This window comes from Agelaius tricolor, unplaced genomic scaffold, assembly GCF_023055355.1.
Source record: "Agelaius tricolor isolate 1412-34295 unplaced genomic scaffold, bAgeTri1.0.p SCAF_68, whole genome shotgun sequence".
In the NCBI taxonomy this organism is placed as follows: domain Eukaryota; kingdom Metazoa; phylum Chordata; class Aves; order Passeriformes; family Icteridae; genus Agelaius; species Agelaius tricolor.
The window spans coordinates 1,239,286-1,265,390 of record NW_027269328.1 but is presented as its reverse complement, the minus strand read 5'-3'; the positions used below and the strand labels follow the sequence as shown (position 1 = coordinate 1,265,390).

General features: G+C 57.4%; 1 protein-coding gene across 1 annotated transcript; it reads left to right on the top strand.

The window, feature by feature from the left end:
• The first annotated feature begins 231 nt into the window (after nucleotides 1–231).
• Nucleotides 232–25,117, top strand: KCNK3 (potassium two pore domain channel subfamily K member 3). Its single transcript, XM_071417250.1, has 2 exons — nucleotides 232–583; nucleotides 22,435–25,117. Exons 1-2 carry the CDS (start codon nucleotides 301–303, stop codon nucleotides 23,301–23,303), a joined length of 1,152 nt encoding a protein of 383 aa, XP_071273351.1. The 5' UTR covers nucleotides 232–300; the 3' UTR covers nucleotides 23,304–25,117.
• Nucleotides 25,118–26,105: the final 988 nt, after the last annotated feature.

The window sequence follows — 26,105 nt, the reverse complement described above, 5'->3', positions numbered from 1 at the left end:
GCACCGGGGAGGTCACCGGGGGTCACCCGGCCCCGTGCGACGCTCGGGGGCTCCCCGGGGGCGCCGGTGCTGAAGGACAGCTCCGCCCCCTCCCTCCCTCCCCCTCCTCCTCCTCCTCCTCCCTCTCCCTCCCTCTCCCTCCTCCCGCTCCTCCGCCGGCCCCGCCGCCGCCGCGGCCGCCGCAGCCGCGCCTGGGCCGCCTCCCCCGGCCGCCCGCCCGCCCGCCCGCCCGCCGTGCCCGGGCGCTGCCGCCATGCCCCAGCCGGCCCCGCCGCGCCCCGCAGCCGCCGCCGGCGCACCATGAAGCGGCAGAACGTGCGGACGCTGGCGCTGATCGTCTGCACCTTCACCTACCTGCTGGTGGGCGCCGCCGTCTTCGACGCGCTCGAGTCCGAGGCGGAGACGGCGGAGAGGCGGCGGCTGGAGGCCAAGAGCGACGAGCTCAAGAGAAAGTACAACCTGAGCGCCGAGAGCTACGGCGAGCTCGAGCGGGTCGTGCTCAAGCTCAAGCCGCACAACGCCGGCGTCCAGTGGAAATTCGCCGGCTCCTTCTACTTCGCCATCACCGTCATCACCACCATAGGTACCGGCTGCCCCCGCCCCGCCCGCCAGATCCCGGTTCGGGTTTTTTCCCGGTGGGATCCACGCGGGAAGCACCGGGAAAGCCCCGCCTGTCCCCGAGGGAGCGGGGGGAAATCGAGAGCTCGGGGCTTTCGCCGCCCGGAGACCCCCCCGCCACCGCTGCCGCCGCCCGTCCCGCTGGGACCGCGGCGATCCCTCCGCTCGGTTCCTCCGGCACCGGGAAAAACCTGCCCGGACCCCCCTCTGTCCCATCCCTTGGGATCGGTGCGGTCCCCCTGCCCGGCTCCCCTTGTTTCCCATCCCTTGGGATCGGTGCGGTCCCTCTGCCTGGACCCCCCTGTTTCCCCTCCCGGTGTTTTGGGGGCGATCCCTCTGCCAGGACCCCCGTTTCCCATCCCGGTGGGACCGGGGCGATCCCTTTGCTCGATTCCTCCGGCACCGGGAACACCCCCCCGGTGCTCTTGGTCCCATCCCTTGGGATCGGTGCGATCCCACTGCCCGGCTCCCCCTGTTTCCCCTCCCGGTGTTTTGGGGGCGATCCCCCTGCCAGGACCCCAGTGTTTCCCATCCCGGTGTTTTGGGGGCGATCCCTCTGCCAGGACCCCCCTCTTCCCCATCCCGGTGTTTTGGGGGCGATCCCTCTGCCCGGACCCCAGTGTTTCCCATCCTGGTGCTTTTGGGGCGATCCCTCTGCCCGGTGCCCCCTCTCTCCCATCCCTTGGGATCGGTGCGATCCCTCCACTCGGTTCCTCCAGCACCGGGAAAAACCTGCCCGAACTCTCCTCTCTCCCACCCCTTGGGATCGGGGTGATCCCTGTGCCCGGACCCCTCTCTCCCATTCCTTGGCATCGGGGCAATCCCTCCCCGGCTCCTCTAGAACCGGGAAAAACCTGCCAGGACCCCCCTGTCTCCCACCCCGGTGTTTTGGGGGCCATCCCCCTGTCCGGTCCCCTCCTCTCTCCCGTCCCGGTGGGATCCGGGCGATCCCTCTCCGGCTCCGGGAAAAACCTGCCCGGTCTCCCCTCTCTCCTATTCCGGTGGGACCGGGGCCATCCCCCTGTTTCCCATCCCGGTGTTTTCGGGGCGATCCCGGTCCCCCCTGTTTCCCATCCCGGTGTTTTGGGGGCGATCCCCCTGCCCGGTCCCCCCTGTCTCCAATCCCCTGGGATCGGGGCCATCCCCCTTCCCTGATTCCCGTTTCCCATCCCGATGTTTTTGGGGCCATCCCCCTGCCCGGATTCCCGTTTCCCATCCCGGTGGGATTGGGGCAATCCCTCTCCAGCTCCTCCAGAACCGAGAAAAAAACCCCGGGCCCCTTTCTCTCCCATCCCGGGGTTTTCGGGGTGATCCCCCTGCCCGGAACCCCCTGTTTCCCATCCCATGGGATCGGGGCGATCCCCCTTTTTCCCATCCCGATGATTTTGGGGTCATCCCCCTGCCCTAATCCCGTTTCCCATCCCGATGTTTTTGGGGCCACCCCCCTGCCCTGATCCCGTTTCCCATCCCGATGTTTTTGGGGCCATTCCCCTTCCCTGATTCCCATTTCCCATCCCGATGTTTTTGGGGCCACCTCCCTGCCCTGATCCCGTTTCCCATCCCGATGTTTTTGGGGCCACCTCCCTGCCCGGATTCCCGTTTCCCATCCCGGTGTTTTTGGGGCCACCCCCCTGCCCTGATCCCGTTTCCCATCCCGATGTTTTTGGGGCCATCCCCCTGCCCGGATTCCCGTTTCCCATCCCGATGTTTTTGGGGCGATTCCCCGCCCAAGCCCCCCCAAATCCCCGATCCCGCAGTGCCGAGGCTCCGCCCCACCCTTCTCCCACCGGGAAACCCCCGCGGGACCCCCGGGACCGGGGAACGCTCCCGGCCGGGACCCTCCCGACCCTGGGATGCGTCCCCAAGGCGCTGTCACCCCCCCCGCCCGGTGGCTCTGCTGGCCCGGACCCCCCTGTGGGACCCCCAGCAGCCCCATGGGGACAGAGACGTGTCCCTGTAGGGTCCCCAGCCCCATGGGGACAGGGATGTGTCCCTATAGGGTCCCCAGCCCCATGGGGAGGGGACAGGGACGTGTCCCTGTAGGGTCCCCAGCCCCACAGGAACAGGGACGTGTCCCTGTAGGGTCCCCAGCCCCATGGGGACAGGGACGTGTCCCTGTAGGGTCCCCAGCCCCATGGGGACAGGGACGTGTCCCCGTAGGGTCCCCAGCCCCATGGGGACAGGGACGTGTCCCTATAGGGTCCCCAGCCCCATAGGGAGGGGACAGGGACGTGTCCCTGTAGGGTCCCCAGCCCCATGAGGACAAGGACGTGTCCCTATAGGGTCCCCAGCCCCATGGGGAGGGGACAGGGATGTGTCCCTTTAGGGTCCCCAGCCCCATAGGGAAAGGAACGTGTCCCCATAGCGTCCCCAGCCCCATGGGGACAGGGACGTGTCCCTGTAGGGTCCCCAGCCCCACAGGAACAGGGACGTGTCCCTGTAGGGTCCCCAGCCCCTTAGGGACAGGGATGTTTCCCTATAGGGTCCCCAGCCCTATGGGGACAGGGACGTGTCCCTATAGGGTCCCCAGCCCCATGGGGAGGGGACAGGGACGTGTCCCCACCCTGCCAGGCTCTCCCAGGGGGTGTCACTGCTGTCCCCCATTCTCAAGGATGTCCCCAGCCCTGTCCCCACCCTGGCAGTGTCACTGGGGGTGCCTCCTTTGGGACCCATCCCTCTGTCACCCCCATTGTCACCCCCTGTCACCTCCATTGTCACCCCTCTGTCACCCTCACTGTCACACTTCTGTCACCCCCATTGTTGCCCTCCTGTCACCCCCATTGTCACCCCCTGTCACCCTCACTGTCACCCCCTGTCACCCTCACTGTCACCCTCTGTCACCCTCATTGTCACCCCTCTGGCCTTTGGGTCCCCTCCAGGGGTGGCTGGGGTCACCCAATGTCCCCTGCTCCCCAGCTGTCCCCCAGACTCAGCCCTAGGGAGGGCCTGAGGGGTGGGGACAGTGAGGGGACATGGCGGGGACAGCAGTGACACAGGGCCCTGGCCGCCATTTCCACGGGTCCCATGGGGAGAGGGGAGGGATGGGATGGGATAATGGGATGGGGGACACCGGCTTAGGGACAGATTGTGGGGTGTCCCTGGTTCCCCAGGGCTGTCACAGGGATTTTGGGGTGTCCCTGGTTCCTCAGGGCTCTCACAGGGATTTTGGGGTGTCCCTGATTCCCCAGAGCTGTCACATGGATTTTGGGGTGTCCCTGATTCCCCAGAGCTGTCACAGGGATTTTGGGGTGTCCCTGGGTGCCCAGAGCTGTCACAGGGATTTTGGGGCATCCCTGGGTGCATTCCCAGGATTGGGACAGGGATTTTGGGGTGTCCCTGGGTGCATTCCCAGGACTGGGACCGGGATTTTGGGGTGTCCCTGGGTGCATTCCCAGGATTGGGACAGGGATTTTGGGGTGTCCCTGGGTGCATTCCCAGGATTGGGACCGGGATATTGGGGTGCCTCTTTGTTCCTGGGGCTCAGATCCGGGTATTGGGGTGCTCGTGGGTTCCCAGATTTGGGGTGTGGATGCTGGGAGGTTTCACAGGCCCTAAATCCCCGTGTGTGGAGGCAAAAGAATTCCCGGAGCTGAAACGCTGGGCTCGGGGTGCTCGTTATTCCCGGAGTTTTTATCCCGGTGTTTGTCATTCCCAGAGCCGTTATTCCAGTGTTGGTTGTTCCCAGGGCTTCCATCCCAGGTTTTTTTTATTCCCAGAGCTGTTATTCCCACCCTCAGGGCGTTCATTATTCCCAGGGCTGTTTTCCCAATGTTCATTATTCCCATTATCCCGGTGTCAGGCTGTTTGTCACTCCCGGCACTGTTATCCCGGTGTTTGTTATTCCCGTTTTTTTTCCGCCCAAGTTTATTATTCCCATTATCCCGGTGTCGGTGTCAGGGTGTTCATTATTCCCGGGGCTGTTATCCCGGTGTTTGTCATTCCCAGAACTGTTATCCCAGGTTTTTTTTTTATTCCCAGAGTTGTTATTCCCACTCTCTGGGTGTTCCTGATTCCTGGGGCTGTTATCCCGGTGTCAGGCTGTTATTCCAGGGATGTTATCCCAGTGTTTGTCATTCCCACCCTCAGGGCGTTCATTATTCCTGGAGCTGTTTTCCCAATGTTTATTATTCCCCATGTCAGGGTGTTTGTTATTCCCGGGGTTTTTATCCCAGTGTTTGTTATTCCCGAGGCTTTTATCCCAGTGTTTGTCATTCTCACCCTCAGGGTGTTCGTTATTCCCGGGGCTGTTTTCCCAGTGTTTGTTATTCCCATTATCCCGGTCTCAGGCTCTATGTTATTCCTGGGGCTGTTATCCCGGTGTTGTTATTCCCGGAGCCGTTATCCCAGTGTTTGTAATTCCTGGAGCTGTTATTCCCACTTTCTGGGTGTTCCTTATTCCTGGGGCTTTTATCCCAGTGTCAGGCTGTTATTCCAGGGCTTTTCTCCCGGTGTTTGTCATTCCCACCCTCAGGGCATTCGTTATTCCCGGGGCTGTTTTCCTGGTGTTTGTCATTCCCATTATCCTGGTTTCAGGCTGTTTGTAATTTCCAGGGCTTTTATCCCGATATTTATTATTCCCGGGGCTGTCATCCCAATGTTTGTTATTCCCGGAGCTGTTATTCCCACTTTCTGGGTGTTCCTTATTCCTGGGGCTGTTATCCCGGTGTCAGGCTGTTATTCCAGGGCTTTTATCCCGGTGTTTGTCATTCCCACCCTCAGGGCATTCATTATTCCCGGAGCTGTTATCCTGCTGTTTGTCATTCCCAGAGTTGTTATTCCCACTCCCAGTGTGTTCCTTATTCCTGGGACTTTTATCAGGCAGTTATTCCAGAGCTGTTATCCCGGTGTTTGTTATTCCCTCAGGGTGTTCATTATTCCCGGAACTGTTTTCCCAATGTTTGTTATTCCTATTATCCTGGTGTCAGGGTGTTTGTCATTCCCGGGGTGTTTATCCTGGTGTTTGTTATTCCCGGGGCTTTTATCCCAGTGTTTGTCATTCTCACCCTCAGGGTGTTCGTTATTCCCGGGGCTGTTTTCCCAGTGTTTGTTATTCCCATTATCCCGGTCTCAGGCTCTATGTTATTCCTGGGGCTGTTATCCCGGTGTTGTTATTCCCGGAGCCGTTATCCCAGTGTTTGTAATTCCTGGAGCTGTTATTCCCACTTTCTGGGTGTTCCTTATTCCTGGGGCTTTTATCCCAGTGTCAGGCTGTTATTCCAGGGCTTTTCTCCCGGTGTTTGTCATTCCCACCCTCAGGGCATTCATTATTCCTGGAGCTGTTATCCTGCTGTTTGTCATTCCCAGAGTGGTTATTCCCATTCCCTTATTCCTGGGACTTTTATCAGGCTGTTATTCCAGGGCTGTTATCCTGGTGTTTGTTATTCCCTCAGGGTGTTCATTATTCCTGGAACTGTTTTCCCAATGTTTGTTATTCCCATTATCCCGGTCTCAGGGTGTTTGTCATTCCCAGGGCTTTTGTCCTGGTGTTTTTTATTCCCAGAGCTTTTATCCCGGTGCTTGTCATTCCCACCCTCAGGGCGTTCATTATTCCCTGTGCTGTTTTCCCAATGTTTATCATTCCCAGTGTCAGGGTGTTTTTTATTCCCGGGGTTTTTACTCTGGTGTTTGTTATTCCCGGATTTTATCCCGGTGTTTGTCATCCCCGGAGTTGTTATTCCCACTCTCAGGGTGTTCCTCATTCCTCGGGCTTTTATCCTGGTGTCAGGCTGTTATTCCAGGGCTGTTATCCTGGTGTTTGTCATTCCCATTATCCCGGTGTCGGTGTCAGGGTGTTCATTATTCCCAGGGCTTTTATCCCGGTGTTTGCCGTTCCCACCCTCAGGTCGTTCATTATTCCCAGGGCTGTTTTCCCAATGTTTATTTATTCTCATTATCCCAGTGTCAGGGCGTTCGTTATTCCCAGCATTGGTATCCCAGAGTTTGTTATTCCCAGAGCTGTTATCCCGGTGTTGCCATTCCCAGTATCCCATTATCCTGGTATTCACTATTCCCGTTATCCCAGTGTTTGGTATTCCCTTTATCCAGGTGTTTATTATTCCTGTTATCCCGGTGTTTTCAATCCCATTATACTTGCTGTTTGTCATTCCCATTATCCCATTATCCCATTATCCCATTATCCCATTATCCCAGCGTTTGCCATTCCCATTATCCCATTTTCCTGGTGTTTGCCATTCCCATTATCCCATTATCCCAGTGTTTGCCATTCCCATTATCCCAGTGTTTACCACTCCCGTTATCCCGTTTGCCTGGTGTTTGCCATTCCTGTTATCCCGGTGTTTACCATTCCCATTATCCCATTATCCCATTATCCCAGTGTTTGCCATTCCCATTATCCCGTTATCCCAGTGTTTGCCACTCCCATTATCCCATTTGCCCCATTATCCCAGTGTTTGCCATTCCCATTTCCATTTTTCCAGTGTTTGCCATTCCTGTTATCCCAGTATTTGCCATGCCCATTTTCCCTCTGTTTGCTATTCCCATTATCCCATTATCCCAGTGTTTGCCATTCCCATTATCCCGTTATTCCAGTGTTTACTATTTCCATTTTCCTGGTGTTTGCCATTCCCATTATCCCAGTCTTTTTCAATCCGATTATCCCATTATCCCAGTGTTTGCCATTCCCATTATCCCATTATCCCATTATCCCAGCATTTGCCATTCCCATTATCCCATTTTGCTGGTGTTTGCCATTCCCATTACCCCATTATCCCATTATCCCAGTGTTTGCCATTCCCATTATCCCAGTGTTTGCCACTCCCATTATCCCATTTGCCTGGTGTTTGCCATTCCTGTTATCCCGGTGTTTACCATTCCCATTATCCCATTACCCCATTATCCCAGTGTTTGCCATTCCCATTTTTCCAGTGTTTGCCATTCCTGTTATCCCGGCTCTGGCCTCTCCCGGCTGCCAGGAGCAGCTGGAAAAGCTCTGGAATTGCGGCCGATCCTCCGGTGTTGGACAGGATGGGAGGAATTGGGAATCTCCAATGGGATCCAGCAGGATCCAGTGGGATCCAGCCCATCCCAGGAATCCTGGAATGCCAGAGAGGGACATGGATCCACTGGGATCCATCCCAAGGATGGATTGGGATCCCGCTCTGCCTCTCCCGGGATTCCCGATCCCAGAATTCCCAATCCCACTGCCAGGAGCTGGGAATGCTGGAGCGGGGCTGATCCCAACCCAAAGGTTGCATCCCAAAAATTCCAGCCACTCCCTATGCTCCAAACCTTAAATCCTGGAGCTGGGCTCCACATGGGAGCCGCTTTGGGATTGGGACGAGGATTCCCAATATCCCAAATGTTGGAATTGCAGAGGGAATGGCCCCAAATGGCTTTCGCTGTATCCAGCCTGATTTTCCTGGAATTTCCAGGGATGTGGGGAAGGGGCTGGGATGCCCAGATGTGCGGGAAGATCCCAGAATCCCACAATCCCACAAAATCCATGATTTGGGTGGCTGCATATGGCAGCAACACTGGGATGGGGCTGGAATGAGAAGAGACCCCTCCAAATCCAGGGAAAAGGGGGAGAAAATCCCATTATTCCCATGGAATTGGATTTTCCAGGGCAGGAAAAAAAAAAAGGGATTTTCCCAGGAATTCACCAGCCAGCTCTTGGTGGGACAGGGAAAAGCCAGACTGGGATTGGGAAGCGGCTCCTGAGGTGGGGGAGATCCCGGTGGGGGAAAATCTGGGATTACAGATCCTGCCGGGATAGGGGGAGGAAAATACGGGATTATAGATCCCGCTGGGAAAAGTTCGAATCCATTTGGGGTTTGGGGGTTTCTCCTTTAATCCATGAAAAAAAGCCGGGAGAGGAGCAGCTCCCGCTGCTGCTCCAAAGCTTTCCCGCGGCTCCCGAGAAATTCCCGGGGCTGGGATGTCCCCTCTGTCCCCATCCCGCAATTCCCGAGGCTGGGATGTCCCCCCTGTCCCCATCCCGCAATTCCCGGGGCTGGGATGTCCCCGGGGTGGTGGCAGTGTCACCGGCAGTGTCCCTTGTCACCCCTGCCGCTGTCCCGAGCCAGGGCGGGCTGCTCTGGCTCTCGATGCCTCCCAAAAACACCGATCCCAAAAGTGCCAATCCCAAAAACCCCGGTCCCAAAAACCCCAATCCCAAAAATCCCGATCCTAAAAGTGCCAATCCCAAAAACCCGGATCCCAAAAATTCCAATCCTAAAAGTCCCAAAAAAGTCACAATCCCAAAAATCCCGATCCCAAAAATCCCAATCCCAAAAAAGCAGATCCTAAAAAAGCCAATCCCAAAAAAACCTGATCCCAAAAGTCCCGATCCCAAAAGTGCCAATCCCAAAAACCCCGATTCCAAAAACCCTGATCCCAAAAGTCACAGTCCCAAAAATCCCAATCCTAAAAGTCAGAATCCCAAAAACCCTGATCCCAAAAACCCCGATCCCAAAAATTCCAATCCCAAAAAACCAGATCCTAAAAAACCAGATGCTAAAAAAGCCAATCCCAAAAAACCCGATCCCAAAAGTCCTAATCCCAAAAAACCCGATCCCAAAAACCCCGATCCCAAAAATCCCAATCCTAAAAGTGCCAATCCCAAAAGTCACAGTCCCAAAAAACCTGATCCCAAAAACCCTGATCCCAAAAATCCCAATCCCAAAAAAACAGATCCTAAAAAAGCCAATCCCAAAAATCCCGATCCCAAAAAAACAGATCCCAAAAACCCCATTCCCAAAAGTGCTAATCCCAAAAACACCGATCCCAAAAACCCCGATCCCAAAAACCCCGCTCCCAAAAACCCCGATCCCAAAACCCCGATCCCAAAAACCCCGATCCCAAAAACCCCGATCTCAAAAAACCCCGATCCCAAAAACCCCGGTCCCAAAATCCCGATCCCAAAACCCCGATCCCAAAAGCCCCGATCCCAAAAGCCCCGATCCCAAAATCCCCGCTCCCAAAAAGCCCCGATCCCCGCCCCCGCCGTCCCCTCGGCCGCGCGCAGCGGGAGCAGGTGGCGAATGTCCCCGCGGTGTCACCATCTGTCACCGCCGCCCGCCCCTGCCCCTGCCACGGGAACAGCGCCCGGCGGGAGGCCGGGCCCCTCTGTCCCCGTTTGTCACCTGCTGTCCCCTTTGGTCCCCCCCTGTCCCTTTCTGGCCCCCTTTGTCACCCCCCCCTTGTCCTCCTTCTGTCCCCTCTGTCCCCTCCTGTCACTCACCGTCCCCTGCTCTGTCCCTCAGACCCCCCCCCTTCCCTTCTGTCCCCTCCTGTCACCCCCTGACCCCTCTGTCCCCTCTGTCCCCTCTGTCCCCTCTGTCCCCTCTGTGTCCCTGTCCCCCCCTTTTCCTCTCCATCCCCCCTGTCCCCCCTGTCCCCCCTGTCCCCCCTGTCCTTCTGTCCCCTCTGTCCCCCCTGTCCCTCCTGTGTCCCTGTCCCCCCCTTGTCCCCTTAATCCCCCTTGTCCTCTCCGTCCCCTCTGTCCCCTCTGTCCTTCTTGTCTCCCTGTCCCTCCTTGTCCCCTCTGTCCCCCCTGTCCCCTCTGTCCCTCTGTCCTCCTGACCCCCGTGTCCCCTCTGTCTCTTCTGTCCCCTCTGTCCCTCCTGTCACCGCCTGACCCCTCTGTCCCCTCAATCCCCGTGTCCCCTCTGTCCCCTCTATCCCCCCTGTGTCCCTGTCCCCCCCTTGTCCTCTCCGTCCCCTCTGTCCCCTCAATCCCTCCTGTCCCCTCTGTCCCCTCTGTCCCTCCTGTCCCACCCTGTCCCCTCTGTCCCCTCTGTCCTTCTTGTCTCCCTGTCCCTCCTTGTCCTCTCCGTCCTCCATCTGTGCCCCCCGTCCCCTCTGTCCTCCTGACCCCCGTGTCCCCTCTGTCCTGTCCCTTCTGTCCCCTCTGTCCTCTGTCTCCTCTGTCCCCTTTGTCATCCATCTGTCCCCCCTGTCCTTCTGTCCCCCCTGTCCTTCTGTCCACCCTGTTCTTCTGTCCCCTCTGTCCCCCTGTCCCCTCTGTCCCCAGGCCGGTGACACCGCCCCTGTCCCCAGTCCGTGGCCGCCTCTGGTGTCGGGAAGGGTTTGGGGACAGCGCTGTCACCTCCTGTCACCTCCTGTCACCTCCTGTCACCCCCGGATGGTGGGAAAGGCACCAAACTCCCAGGATTTGTGTGGGGAAAATCTCTGGGAATTGTTGGGAATTGCTGGGATAAGGAGCCCTCTCTGTCCCCTCGGGACATTCCTGCTCCCATTCCACAGAAAAAAAAAAACCCATTTCCATGGAAATTGCTCCTTGGGATCAACAGGGAAAGGGGAAATCCAGGGAATTCCTGCCCCAGCTCCAGGGTTGGAATTCCTCCCAACCCCTTGGGACATTCCTGCTCCCATTCCACAAAAAAAAAAAACCATTTCCATGGAAACCGCTGGTGTCTCTTTTGGATGGGGAATGGGATTTGGGATCAAGAGGGAAATGGGAAAACTTGGCCACAATTCCAGGGCTGGAATTCCTCCCAACCCCTCCTGGACATTCCAGCTCCCATTCCACAAAAAAAAAAAACATTTCCATGGAAATCCGTGCTGGCACCTCCCGAACCATCCACAGGCTTTGGAATTAGCAGCAGGAAAAGGAGAATATTCCTGGAATTCTCTCTTGGGTTTTCCTGAGAAAGTGATCCCGGCCATCCCAGGGGCTGTTGGAGCATCCCATCTATTGTCGGAATTGTTGGAAATTGTTGGAAAATTGTGGGAATTGTTGGAAAATCGGGATCGCTTCCCTCCCCTGTTCCACTCTGGGATTCCTGGATGTTCCTCCTGGCTCCTCTGCATCCAGGGGTTTTCCTGCTGGGAATGAGCAGGAAGGGGCTGGATAAGGATGAGGAGAATTCCCATTGGGATCGGAGCCGCTTCCCACTGGGATGGGGATTTAGGGGCACAATCCCAGCCCGGGTTGGATCTGGCGCCTTTTCCTGGGAATCTCTTCCCAAGGAGCCTCCGGCAAAACCCGAGGTGGGCAGGCCTTGGGGTTGTTTCCATGGGATTCAGGTCAGGGATTGGGATCGGGATTGGGATTGGGATTGGGATTGGGATTGGGATTGGGATTGAGATTGGGATCAGGATCATGGTTAGGATCAGGATTGGGATCGGGGTCAGGATCAAATTGGGATTGGGATCAAGATTGGGATTGGGATTGAGATTGGGATCAGGATCGTGGTCAGGATCAGGATTGGGATCGGGGTCGGGATCAGATCAGGACTGGGATCAAGACTGGGTTTGAGATCCAGATCAGGATCTTGGTTGGGGTCAGGATTGAGATCAGCATCAGAGTTGGGATCAGGATCAGGATTGGGACTGGGATCAGGATCAGGATTGGGCTCAGGATCAGGATTGGGATCAGGATCAGGATTGGGCTCAGGATCAGGATTGGGATCAGGATCAGGATTGGGCTCAGGATCAGGATTGGGATCAGGATCAGGATTGGGGCCCCTCTGGATCCTCCCTCCCCATCCCCCTCTCCTGCCCAGGCCATAAATTCCCGTCTTTTTTCCATCCAGGAGCGACACCATTAATTAATTCCCATTAATTCCTGCCCCTGGCCTTTCCCAGCTGATTCCTCCCAAAATCCCAGCAAGTCCCGACCAGGAGCAAGGAACGAGAACCGTGGGCCAGGGGGATCAGCACCAGGGAAAGTCACCCCAGATTTCTGGAAGTTTGGGAGTTTTTCCCGTTTTTTCCCAAGCACCAGGGCTGGTGGCTCAGGCTCAGGGTGGATCCGAGAGCCTGGAATGGGATTTCTGGGATGGATGGATGGAATCAGCAGCTCCCAGGGAAAGGGACTGGATCCATTCCTCTTTTCTGTCCTGCATCCTCATTCCCACCCTGAATTCCCACCCCATATCCCTGTCCCCATTCCCACCCTGAATTCCCACCCCATATCCCTGTCCCCATTCCCACCCTGAATTCCCACCCCACATCCTCATTCCATAATGTCCATCCCTCATCCCACACCCCCATCCCCATCCCATAAAATCCATCCCAATCCCCATTCCATATCCCCATGCTACATCCCCATCCCATAATCTCCATCCTAGTCCCCATCCCATAATCCCGATCCCCATCCCATAATCCCCATCCCCATCCCAAAATCCCCACCCCACATCCTCATCCCCATTTTCCCGGGAAGGGCCTGGACACCCATCCCCGACCATTTTGGGACACAAATCCACCCCAAAATCCATCCCAAAATCCACCCCTAAATCCTTCCCTAAATCCACCCCTAAATCCACCCCTAAATCCACCCCTAAATCCATCCCAAAATCCATCCCAAAATCCACCCCTAAACCCACCCCTAAATCCATCCCAAAATCCACCCCTAAATCCACCCCTAAATCCACCCCAAAATCCATCCCTAAATCCATCCCTAAATCCACCCCTAAATTCACCCCTAAATCCACCCCTAAATCCAGCCCAAAATCCACCCCAAAATCCGCCCCAAAATCCCTGAGGGGTTTTTATTCGTGCCCCCTTTCCCGCTGCGGGCCCCCCCTTTTCCAGGGCCGGGCGAGGGCCGGCACGGGCGGGGGGGGCGGGAAGGGGCCTGGCGGGGCCCCAGAATCCAAGGAAAAATTGCCAGTTTTGGCGCAAACAGGGAGCTTGGCCGGCGCCGGGATTTTCCATGACTCCATCCCGACCCCCCCAGCCGCGGGAGGCGCTGGGGGAGGGGGAATCAGGCACCCCCCACACCCCAAAAAATCCCGGGGGAGGGGGGAGGGGATCCCGCTGAGGAGCCAAATCCCTTTGGGAATGGCGCGGGAATGTGGGGGGATGTGGGGGGATGTGGGAATAAAGGGGGGAGATCAGATCAGGGTCCGGCCCCACATCCAACCCCCCCACACACCCGAATCCCACTGGGAATGGGGGGTCCTGGGGGTCCCGGATCCTTGGGATCACGTGGGGGGGATCCTGGAATGTTCCAGCACCCCCACCATGGAATGGGATCCCGATTTTCTGGGGGGGAATGTGGGAGAAGGGGGGAGATGGAGCAGAGGGGATTTGGGGATGGGGATGGAGAGAGGGATGGATGGATGGATGGATGGATGGATGGATGGATCCATGGAACCATGGATGGATGGATGGATGGATGGATGGATGGATGGATGGATCCATGGAACCATGGATGGATGGATGGATGGATGGATGGATGGATGGATGATGGATGATGGATGGATGGATGGATGGATGGATGGATGGATGGATGGATGGAGGGATGGATGGATGGATGGATGGAGGGATGGATCCAAGGAAGAGCTGGAACACGGGCAGTCGGGATTTTGGGAATCCCAGGGGTCCCTCCAGCTCTTCATTCCCAGTTCAGCCCATCCCAGATCCCATCCCACTGCTCTGGCTGCAGGAGGTGTCCCCATGTCCCCTCCTGTGTCCCCCAGCCCCATCCAGGGATTTTGGTGTCCCCATGTCCCTTCCTGTGTCCCTCAGGCCCACCCAGGGATTTTGGTGGCCCTCCAGGACCCAGGAGTCCCCTGTCCATGTCCCCTGCCTGTGTCCCCTGCCCATGTCCCCCTGCCTGTGTCCCCTGCCTGTGTACCCTGCCCGTGTCCCCTGTCCACGTCCCCTTCCCACGTCCCCCTGCCCGTGTCCCCCTGCCCATGTCCCCCTGCCCATATCCCCTAGCAATGTCCCCCTGTCCATGTCCCCTGCCCATGTCCCCTGCCCATATCCCCTGCCCATGTCCCCCTGCCCGTGTCCCCTGTCCATGTCCCCTGCCTCTGTCCCCCCCGTCCGTGTCCCCTGCCCATATCCCCTGCCCATGTCCCCCTGTCCATGTCCCCTGCCCATATCCCCTGCCCATGTCCCCCTGTCCATGTCCCCCTGCCCATATCCCCTAGCAATGTCCCCTGTCCATGTCCCCCTGCCCATGTCCCCTGTCCATGTCCCCTGGCCGTGTCCCCTGTCCGTGTCCCCTGCCCGTGACCCCTGCCCATGTCCCCCTGCCCATGTCCCCCTGCCCGTGTCCCCCTGCCTGTGTCCCCCTAACCGTGTCCCCCTAACCGTATCCCCTGCCCATGTCCCCTGGCCATGTCCCTCGGTGCCAGCTCCGTGTTTTCCAGGACAGGCTGGAATTCTGCTGTCCCCAGCACCTGCTGCCATTCCCAGCCGCCATCTCCAGGCGCGTTTGCTCTTCCCGGGCACGCGGGGGTCTCTGGGCACAGCTGCGTCCCCTCCCCCGGCCTGGGGACAGCTGGGGTGGCCCCAGCACTGGGAACTGCGGGATCCTTGCTGGGAGCAGCGGGATCCTTACTGGGAACAGTGGGATCATACTGGGGACAGTGGGATCCTTGCTGGGAACAGTGGGATCCTTGCTGGGAACAGTGGGATCATACTGGGGACAGTGGGATCCTTACTGGGAGCAGCAGAATCCTTACTGGGGACAGTGGGATCATACTGGGAACAGCAGGATCCTTACTGGGAACAGTGGGATCATACTGGGGACAGTGGGATCCTTACTGGGAACAGTGGGATCATACTGGGGACAGGGGGATCATACTGGGGACAGGGGGATCCTTACTGGGAACAGTGGGATCATACTGGGGACAGGGGGATCATACTGGGGACAGTGGGATCCTTACTGGGAGCAGCAGGATCCTTCAGGATCCTTACTGGGAACAGCAGTATCCTTACTGGGAGCAGCGGGATTTTTACTGGGAACAGCGGGATCTTTACTGGGAACAATGAGATCCCTACTGGGAACAGTGAGATTATACTGGGAGCAATGGGGACTATGATCTCTACTGGGAACAGCGGGATCATACTGGGAACAATGGGATCCCTATTGGGAACAGTGAGATTATACTGGGAGCAATGGGACAATGATCCCTACTGGGAACAGTGGGATCATACTGGGAACAGCGGGATCCTTACTGGGAACAGTGGGATCATACTGGGAACAGCGGAATCCTTACTGGGAACAGCCATATCCTTGCTGGGAACAACGGGATCCTTACTGGGAACAGTGGAATCCTTACTGGGAGCAGCAGAGTCCTTACTGGGAACAGTGGGATCCTTGCTGGGAACAGTGGGATCCTTACTGGGAACAGTGGGACAATGATCCTTACTGGGAATCATGAGATTCTTACTGGGGACAGTGGGATCCTTACTTGGAACAGCAGGATCCTTACTGGGAGCAGTGGGACAATGATCCATACTGGGAGCAGATGCTGATCCTTACTGGGAGCAGTGGGATATGGGGAAGGGCTGCCACGAGGAGGCTCCTTCCATGCCCTTCCCCATTCCCTGCATCCCCTGCCCCATTCCCTGCATCCCCTGCCCCATTCCCTGCATCCCCTGCCTCATTCCCTAAATCTCCCTGTCCCTGCTCCCTGAATTCCATCCCCTGCTTCCCTGATTTACCTGTCCAGGTTCCCTAAACCCCCTACCCCATTCCCTGCATCCTCTGCCCCATTCCCTGCATCCCCTGCCCCATTCCCTAAATCCCCCTTCCCCATTCCCTGAATCTCCCTGAATCCCATCCCCTGCTTCCCTGATTTCCCTGCCCAGGTTCCCTAAACCCCCCACCCCATTCACAAAACCCCCTGCCCCATTCCCTGCCCCATCCCCTGCCCCTCCCGGGGTCCCCATCCCCATTCCCGCAGATCCTTCCCAGCCCGTTCCCGCAGCTGTCCCGCTAATCCCGGCCATCCATCGCCCCGACAGCCGGGATCCGCTCCAGGCCCGGGGCCAGCCCTGCACCTGCTCCGGGGCCGGATCCAGCCCCGCTCCTCCGGCCCTAAAAAGGCCAGGATCGGCCGCGTTCCTGCGGGACGTGTCATCCTCCCTCCCTGGGGACACGATCCCTGCTCCCGGCCCTGCCCGCAGCGGGATCCCGGCTCGTCCCGGCCCCGCTCGGCTCCAGGGACACCCCTGGGAGCTGGGAAGGGCCGGGGGGCAGGAGGTGGGGAACGAGCCGGAATTCCAGGGGTTATTCCCGGTGGATTTCCCGGCTGGGATGTGCCTTCCTCTCCAACACAATTCCTCGCCGCCCGCGGGTCCCGGAGGGATTTGGGGGTCGCCCCTTGGGCCGTTTTCCCGGGGTTTTCCCTCTCCTGCCATTCCCGACCTTCCCCCCACCCTCAGACGTGCCGGAGCTCAGGCAGCTCCTGCTAAAACCGGGAACGGGGGGGGATCGGGGGATTGACCGACGCTTGGAGAGCTCATAAACTCCCTTCCCTCGGGAAAGGGCGCTAAAAATAGCTCCGGGAGGCCGGGGAGGGATGGAGAGGCTGGAGGGGGCAGGAAAGGGCAGGAGGATGCTCAGGGAGGCTTTTGGAAAGGCACCCGTGGGCACTGCGGGAGGCTCCGTCCCAAAATCCATCCCAAACAGCCGGAACGGGGGATTGGGGAATTGCTGGGGAGGGGATGGGGAAGGGCAGGATGAGGGCTCGGGATGTGGGACTGGGGGGAGAATGAGGGGCTGGGAGAGAGGGACACAGGGGTGGGACAAGAGGAGCTGGGAGAGAGGGACACAGGGAAAGGACAGAAGGAATTGGGAGAGAGGGACACAAGGGTCTGGGAGAGAGGGACATGAGGGGCTGGGAGAGAGGGACACAAGGAACAGGGAAGGGACAGAAGGAATTGGGAGAAAGGGACACGAGGAGCAGGGAGAGAGGGACATGAGGAGCAGGGACAGAGGGACACGAGGGGCTGGGAGAGAGGGACATGAGGAGCAGGGACAGAGGGACACAAGGGGCTGGGAGAGAGGGACATGAGGAGCAGGGAGAGAGGGACACGAGGGGCTGGGAGAGAGGGACATGAGGAGCAGGGACAGAGGGACACAAGGGGCTGGGAGAGAGGGACATGAGGAGCAGGGAGAGAGGGACACGAGGGGCTGGGAGAGAGGGACATGAGGAGCAGGGACAGAGGGACACGAGGAGCAGGGAGAGAGGGACACAAGGGGCTGGGAGAGAGGGACACGAGGGACAGGGAGAGAGGGACATGAGGGACAGGGAGAGAGAGACACAAGGAACAGGGACAGAGGGACACGAGGGGCTGGGAGAGAGGGACAAGAGGGGCTGGGAGAGAGGGACACAGGGAAGGGACAGAAGGAATTGGGAGAAAGGGACATGAGGGACAGGGAGAGAGGGACACAAGGAACAGGGAGAGGGGGACACGAGGGGCTGGGACAGAGGGACATGAGGGACAGGGAGAGAGGGAGACGAGGGACTGGGAGAGAGGGACACGAGGGGCAGGGAAGGGACAGAAGGAATTGGGAGAAAGGGACACGAGGAGCTGGGAGAGAGGGACATGAGGGACAGGGAAGGGACAGAAGGAATGGGGAAGGAACAAAAGGAACAGGGAAGGGACGCAGGGAAGGGTCACGAGGAACAGGGATTGGCACAAGGAATAGGGAAGGGACACGAGGAACAGGGAGAGAGGGACACAGGGAACATGATGGGATATGAGGAACAGGGGAAGCGACACAGGGAACAGGGAAGGGACACAGGGAAGGGACACAATGAACTGGGAAGGGTCACAAGGAGCAGGGAATGACATGAGGAATAGGGAAGGGACACGAGGAATGAGAAGGACGTGAGGAACAGGGAGAGAGGGACACAGGGAACTGGATGGGACATGAGGAACAGGGTAGGGACACAGGGAACAGGGAAGGGGCATGAGGAACAGGGACAGAGGGACACAAGGGGCAGGAAGGGACACAGGGAACAGGGAGGGGGCACACAAAGCAGGGATGGATCAGGGGATGCTCTCAGGTAATGCTCCAGTGATGCTGCAGTGATGCTCAGGTGTTTCTCAGGTGATGCTGCCAGGTGCTGCTCCAGTGATGCTCAGAGAATGCTCAGGTGATGCTTTCAGGCAATGCTCAGGTGTTTCTCAGGTGGTTCTCTCAGGTGATGCTCCAGTGATGCTCAGGTGATGCTGCCAGGTGATGCTCAGGTGATGCTCAGGTGATACTCTTAGGTGATGCTGCCAGGGGATACTCCAGCGATGCTCAGAGAATGCTCAGGTGATGCTGCCAGGTGATGCTTTCAGGCAATGCTCAGGTGATGCTCAGGTGATGCTGCCAGGTGATGCTTTCAGGCAATGCTCAGGTGATACTCTTTGGTGATGCTGCCAGGGGATACTCCAGCGATGCTCAGAGAATGCTCAGGTGATGCTTTCAGGCAATGCTCAGGTGTTTCTCAGGTGGTTCTCTCAGGTGATGCTCCAGTGATGCTCAGGTGATGCTGCCAGGTGATGCTTTCAGGCAATGCTCAGGTGATACTCTTTGGTGATGCTGCCAGGGGATACTCCAGCGATGCTCAGAGAATGCTCAGGTGATGCTGCCAGGTGGTTCTCTCAGGTGATGCTCAGGGGATGGTTTCAGGTGTTGCTCTTCAGCAAGGTCCAGGTGATGCTCCCAGGTGATTCTCCCCAGGTGTTTCTCAGGTGAGGCTTCAGCGAGGCTGCAGTGATGCTCTCAGGTGATGCTCAGGTGATGTTTTCTGGCACTGCTCAGGGGCTGCTCAGGTGCTGTTTTCTGGTGATGGTCTCTGGCGTTTCCCAGGTGTTTCCCAGGTGTTTCCCAGGTGTTTCCCAGGTGCTGCTCTGTGATGCCCCCGTGATGTTTTTTGGTGATGCTCAGGTGTTGCTCTCCAGACATGATCTCAGGTGCCAATCTCAGGTGTTGCTCTCTCTCCCATGAGTCCCTTTCCATCAATGCCCTCCCATGGACTCCCCCTCCATGGATTCCCCCTCCATGGATTCCCTCCCATTGGTTCTCTCCCATGGATTCCCCCTTTGTGGATTCCCTCTCCATCAATTCCATCCTATTGATTCCCTCTCCGTGGATTCCCTCTCCATCAATTCCATCCCATGGACTCCCTCTCCATGGATTCCCTCTCCATGGATTCCATCTCCATGGATTCCTTCCTATCGATTTCCTCTCATGGATTCCCTCTCATGGATTCCCTCTCCATGGATTCACTCTCCATCAATTCCTCCAATTAATTCCATCTCCATGGATTCCATCTCCATGGATTCCATCCCATGGATTCCTTCCTATCGATTCCCTCTCCATTGATTCACTCTCCATGGATTCCATCCCCATGAATTCCTTCCTATCAATTCCCTCTCCATGGACTCCCTCTCCATGGGTTCCATCCCTGTCTCCCACAGGGAGGATCCCACGGCAGCTCCTCCTTGTAGGAGATCCCACGATCCCGGTTTTCCCCTGGCTCCAGCTCCATCCGTGTCCCATCGAGGGTGGCAGTGAGGGGGACTCAGGATTGGGATTAGGGACGCAGGACCGGGATTAGGGACACAGGACCAGGATTAGGGATGGGATGAGCTCCCCTCAGCATTCCAAAGGTTTGGGGACTCGTCTGGGATCACAGCTGGGATAGGCCTTGGAAAAGGGACTCAGGAATGCTCCGAGTCCAAGGGAAGAGGTTCAGACTCTCCTTCCTGTTCCTGTCCACTCCTGGTTTTCCTGGGAAAGGGGAAGGGAAAGGGAAAAGGAGGAAAAGTTAAAAAAAAAAGAGAGGAAAAGGGAAAGGAAGAAGAAGGAGGGAAAGAGGGAGAAAGAGGAAAATGTGAAAGAGAAGAAGGGAAAGTAGGAAAGGGAAGGTGAGGGAAGGTAAGAAAAAGAAGGGAAGGAGGAAAAACTTTTTAGAAAAGGAAAAGGAGGAAAAGGAAAATGAGAAAGAAGGAGAAACTAAGAAAGAAAAGGAATGGAAAAGCAATTGGAAGGGAAAAGGAAAAGGAAAAGGAAAAGGAAAAGGAAAAGGAAAAGGAAAAGGAAAAGGAAAAGGAAAAGGAGAAGGAAAAGGAAAAGGAAAAGGAAAAGGAAAAGGAAAAGGAAAAGGAAAAGGAAAAGGAAAAGGAAAAGGAAAATTAAAGAAGAAGAAGAAGAAAATAAAAAAAGATAAATGGAAAGAAAAATTATAAAGAAAGGGAAAGATAAAGGGAAAAGAGGAAAAGGAGAAAAAGGAAGAAAGGGAGGAAAATATGGAAAAGGAAAAAAAATGAGAAAGAAGAAAGAGAGTGGGAAAGAAAGAGAGAAGGGAAAGAAAGGAGAGTGGGAAAGAAGGGAGAAGGAAAGAGAGAGGGAAGGGGACAGAACAAGAAAAGGAAAAGGAGGAAAGGGACAGGAAAAAGAAGAAAGGGACAGGAGAAGGAGAAGGAGAAGGAAAAGGAAAAGGAAAAGGAGGAAAGGGACATGGACAGGAAAAGGGACAGGAAAAGGGAGCAGCTGTTCCTGCCACCCCCATCCAAGGCCCGTGCTGGCCCTGCCCGCGGCATCCCGGGATCCATCCGGGAGAGCCGATCCGGGGGCACGGGGCGGGATAAATCCCATCGGAGCGGTGCGGGATTACGGGAGCGCAGCTGTTCCCGGGCTGGGTGCGGATGCAGCCCCCGGGTGGCGGGAACTGGGGCACCGGGACAGGGGACAGGGGGTGACAGGGGACAGATGGAACGCTCGGCCCCGGTGACCACCAAAATCCCTGATTTCCCCATCTACAGGGAGTCTGGGATGGGAATTTTGGGAATTTTCCCAAACCCAGGCATGGGGAAGGCGCCCCCATCCAAGGCTCCAACCAAGAGTTGTCACTGGCGCAGCATTCCCAGAGAAGCTGTGGCTGCCCCTGGATCCCTGGAAATGTCCAAGGAAATGTTGGAGGGAGCTTGGAACAACAACCTGGGATGGTGGAAGGAGTCGGGGTTGGAAGAGGATGGGATTTGAGGTCCCTCCCCACCCAAACCACCCCATGATTCCACGATGAAGGACACTCAGAATCCATTCAGAGGGATTTTTATGGAAAAGGGAGGAAAAGGGAAGGGAGACCCTTCCTGGAGTCCTGAGACTCCAGGTGAAGCCCCTGATTCCTAAAACTCTTTCTGGGAGAGGAGTTGGGATGGGGCTGGATCCAATGCCAGGCTGGGAGAGCAGCTGGGAATGTGCAGCTGGATCAGGGGAGGATCCAGGGAATCCTTGGAGCCGCTTCCCCATCCCAAAGGGGCTCCAGGAGAGCTGGGATTGGGGCAAGGGCTGGAGGGGCAGGAGCCAGGGAATGGCTTCCAGTGGGAAAGGGGAGCTTGGGATGCTGGGATCCTGGGAAGGGATTCCTGGCTGGGCTGGGATTCCCAGAGAATCCCTGGGAGCGTCCAAGGAATGGTTGGAGCACCCTGGGATGGTGGGAAGTGTCCCTGGCATCATGGGATTGAAGGTCCGTGGATCCCATCCCAAACCATTCCGGGATTCTGGGATCAAGGACACTCAGGATCCATCCCGAGGGATTTTTATGGAATTTAGGGATGGAAAAGGGAAGGGGAGACCCTTCCTGGAGTCCCCAATTCCCAGTGAAGCCCCTGGATCCCAAAATTCCTTCTCAAGGAGGAGTCGGGATGGGGCTGGATGCAATGGCAGGGCTGGGAGAGCAGCTGGGAATGTGCAGCTGGATCAGGGGAGGATCCAGGGAATCCTTGGAGCCTTTTCCAGAGGGAAAGGAGAGCTGGGATTGGGGCAAGGGCTGGAGGGGCAGGAGCCAGGGAATGGCTTCCAGTGGGAAAGGGGAGCTTGGGATGGTGGGATCCTGGGAAGGGATTCCTGGCTGGGCTGGAATTCCCAGAGAATCCCTGGATCCCTGGCAGTGTCCAGGGGTGGATTTGGATCACCCTGGGATCATGGGAGATGTCAGGCTTGGGACGGGATGAGCTCTAAGCTCCCCTCCCACCCGAGCACTTTGGGACCCCGCACCCCTCCCGCCTTTCCCGCCGACATTCCCCACTCCCGATTCCCACCGGGAGCGCTGATCCGGCCCCGCTCTCCCTCTCTCCCCGCAGGCTACGGGCACGCGGCGCCCAGCACGGACGGTGGGAAGGTTTTCTGCATGCTCTACGCGCTGTTGGGCATCCCGCTGACCCTGGTGATGTTCCAGAGCCTGGGCGAGCGCATCAACACCCTGGTGCGCTCGCTGCTGCGCCGCCTCAAGAGGCGCCTGGGCATGCGGCGGCCGGAGGTGTCCATGGCCAACATGGTGACCATCGGCTTCTTCTCGTGCGTCAGCACGCTCTGCATCGGCGCCGCCGCCTTCTCGCACTACGAGAACTGGAGCTTCTTCCAGGCCTACTACTACTGCTTCATCACCCTCACCACCATCGGCTTCGGCGACTACGTGGCACTGCAGAAGGACCACGCGCTGCAGACGCAGCCGCAGTACGTGGCCTTCAGCTTCGTCTACATCCTCACGGGGCTGACGGTCATCGGCGCCTTCCTCAACCTCGTGGTGCTGCGCTTCATGACCATGAACGCCGAGGACGAGCGCCGCGACGCCGAGCAGCGGGCGCTGCTCAGCCGGGCCGCTCGCCCCGGAGCCGTGGCCGCCGTCCCCGAGGCCTCCGCGGTGGCCCCGGCCGAGAGCGGCTTCAGGAACGTCTACGCCGAGGTGCTGCACTTCCAGTCGGTGTGCTCGTGCCTGTGGTACAAGAGCCGCGAGAAGCTGCAGTATTCCATCCCCATGATCATTCCCAGGGATTTGTCCAGCTCGGACACGGGCGTGGAGCGCAGCCACTCCTCGCCCGCCCGCTGCCCCGAGACTCCGGAGCACCGGTGCTTCTGCCGCTCCCGGCGCTCCGCCATCAGCTCCGTGTCCACCGGGCTGCAGAGCCTGGCGGCGTTCCCGGGATTCGCCAAGAGACGCAGCTCCGTGTAGCCCCCATCGCACCCTCCCATCCCAGACCCCTCCTGGAGCAGGAGGAAGCCGCTCTGGACTCGGCAGCGACGCCGGAGCGGGGCTGTGACGGTTGGCTCCGGAATGGATTTTAATTTAAAACCTCTTGGATTTGGATTTTAATTTAAAACCTCTTGGATTTTAATTTCACACAGACACACACACACACACACACAAGAAACCCAAACCACTCCTTGAAAATGTGAAACTTGGGAGAGCGGGAGAGCCTCGGAATCCGGCGGGGATTGAGGGGGGCACCTCCCGCTGTGGGCAGCCTCTCCACGCTCTGGATCCTCGGGAATTCCCCGGGAAGCGCAGAGGGACCCGGCGGCCGCGGAAATCAGGCTAAGAGGGGCTTAGCCGGAGCTTTTCCACATCAGCCGCCCGGAAAAGCAGCCGGGAGTCACGTAGGCTGCTCCAAACCCTGGGATTTGGGGCCGTCTTAACCCAAATTCGCGGCGGGGCAGAGCTGGGAGTCGTCGGGATTTAGCGGGAATCATCCGCGGGAGGCTGGCTGATCCCACAGGATTTCTGTGTCCGTCCACGCCGAGGGTCTGGGGATGGCATTGCTCCCCTCAGGAAGGTGTTCGGGGAAAATCTGGGATATTTGCCCCTGGGATCCCCCATCTCCATCCTCTCCAAGGCTCCAGGGATGGAATTATTTCCCTCAGAGTGGTTTTGTCGGGGATAATCAGGGTATTTTCCCTTGGGATCCCCATTTCCGTTCTCTCCAAAGCTCTGGGGATAGAGCTGTTCCTCCTGGAATGGTATTTCGGGGAAAATCTGGGATATTTTCCCATGGGATCCCCATCTCCATCCTCCCCAAGGCTCCAGGGATGGAATTGTTCCTCCTGGAATGGTATTTTGGGGAAAATCTGGGATATTTTCCCCTTGGATCCCCATCTCCATCCTCCCCAAGGCTCCAGGGATGGAATTGTTCCTCCTGGGAAGGAATTTTGGGGAAAATCTGGGATATTTTCCCATGGGATCCCCCATCTCCATCCTCCCCAAGGCTCCAGGGGTGGAATTATTCCCCTCAGGGAGGTTTTTTTTTGGGATATTTTCCCCTTGGATCCCCCATCTCCATCCTCACCGAGACTCTGGGAATGGAATTTTTCCCTCGTGGAGGAATTTTAGGGACAATTATCCCCCCGGGATCCCCATTCCCATCCTCACCAGGGCTCCGGGGGTGGAATCTTTTTCCCTCAGAGAGAAATCTGGGATATTACAACACTCCTCCATGCTTTCCTCCACACCCCTTCCCACCACCACCCTCACTCCCGGGACACTCCCGGAATTCCCTGGGATACCCCGGGGGTCACCTCTGTCACCACCGCCCCAGCAGGGGAGCAAAACTTCCCTCCTTTCCCATTCCCGCCCTTCCAGGTTGGAATTTTCCCCTCCCAGCACCCAAAGCCCCTGCAGGAGACACGGAGGGGGCACAGAGGGGGCACCCTCCCGGAGCGCTGGAGGTGGCACTTTGGGGATGTTCCGTCACCTTTCCAGAGAGGAAAACAAACAAAAAAAAATCCATGGATTTCTGATCCTGGAGCTGTGCATTTGTGAGATTCCGGAGGGTATTTATTACCAACGGCGCTGTCCACGGAATTCCAGGAATATCCGTCGGAGAGGAGGCTCGGGGGACGCTTCCCAGCGATTCCAGGGAGGAATTTCTGCATCTTCCTCGCCCAGGGGCGCCCGATTCCTACCGGGGAGGGGTCCCTGGTTCTCATGCCAAAGCCGGTTCGTCCCGCGGGGTTCGATTCCTTGGAGAGAGAAATAAAGGATTGTTGGAAGCTCGGGAGTGTCTGGGATCTTCCCGAGGGACCTGGAGAGGGAGGGAGGGCTGGGAAAGGAGGATCCCGATCCTCTGGAATCCTGGCTTTGCTTCCCATGAGGACTGGGAAAGGAGGATCCCGATCCTCTGGGATCCTGGCTTTGCCTCCAATAATTCCCTCAGGATCTGGGAAAGGAGGATCCCGATCATCTGGGATCCTGGCTTTGCCTCCAGAAATTCCCTTGGGATTGGGAAAGGAGGATCCCAATTCTCTGGGATCCTGGCTCTGCCTCCAGTAATTCCCTCAGGATCTAGGAAAGGAGGGTCCTGATCTTCTGGGATCTCGGCTTTGCCTCCTGTGAGGATTGGGAAAGGAGGATCCCAATCCCCTGGGATCTCAGCTTTGCCTCCAATAATTCCCTTGAATCTGGGATCTGGGATTGGAGGACCTCAATCCCTGGGACCTCAGAGCCTTCCCTTGGGATCTGGGAAAGGAGGATCCTGATCCCCAGGTTCTTGGCTCCTTCCCTCGGGATCTGCAGAGGTGGAGGGCTGGGAGAGAAGGATCCATCCATCCATCCCTCCATCCATGGATCCATGGATCCATCATCCATCCATCCATCCATCCATCCATCCATGTTCATCCATCCATCCATCCATCCATCCCTCCATCCTTGGATCCATCCATCCATGGATCCATCCATCCATCCATCCCTCCATCCATCATCCATCCCTCCATCCATGGATCCATGGATCCATCATCCATCCATCCATCCATCCATCCATCCATCCATCCACCCATCATCCATCCATCCATCCACCCATCCATCCATCCACCCACCCATCATCCATCCATCCCTCATCCATCCATCCATCCATCCCTCCATCCATCCATCCATCCATCCATCCATCCATCCATCCACCCATCCATCCATCCACCCACCCATCATCCATCCATCCCTCATCCATCCATCCATCCATCCATCCATCATCCATCATCCATCCAT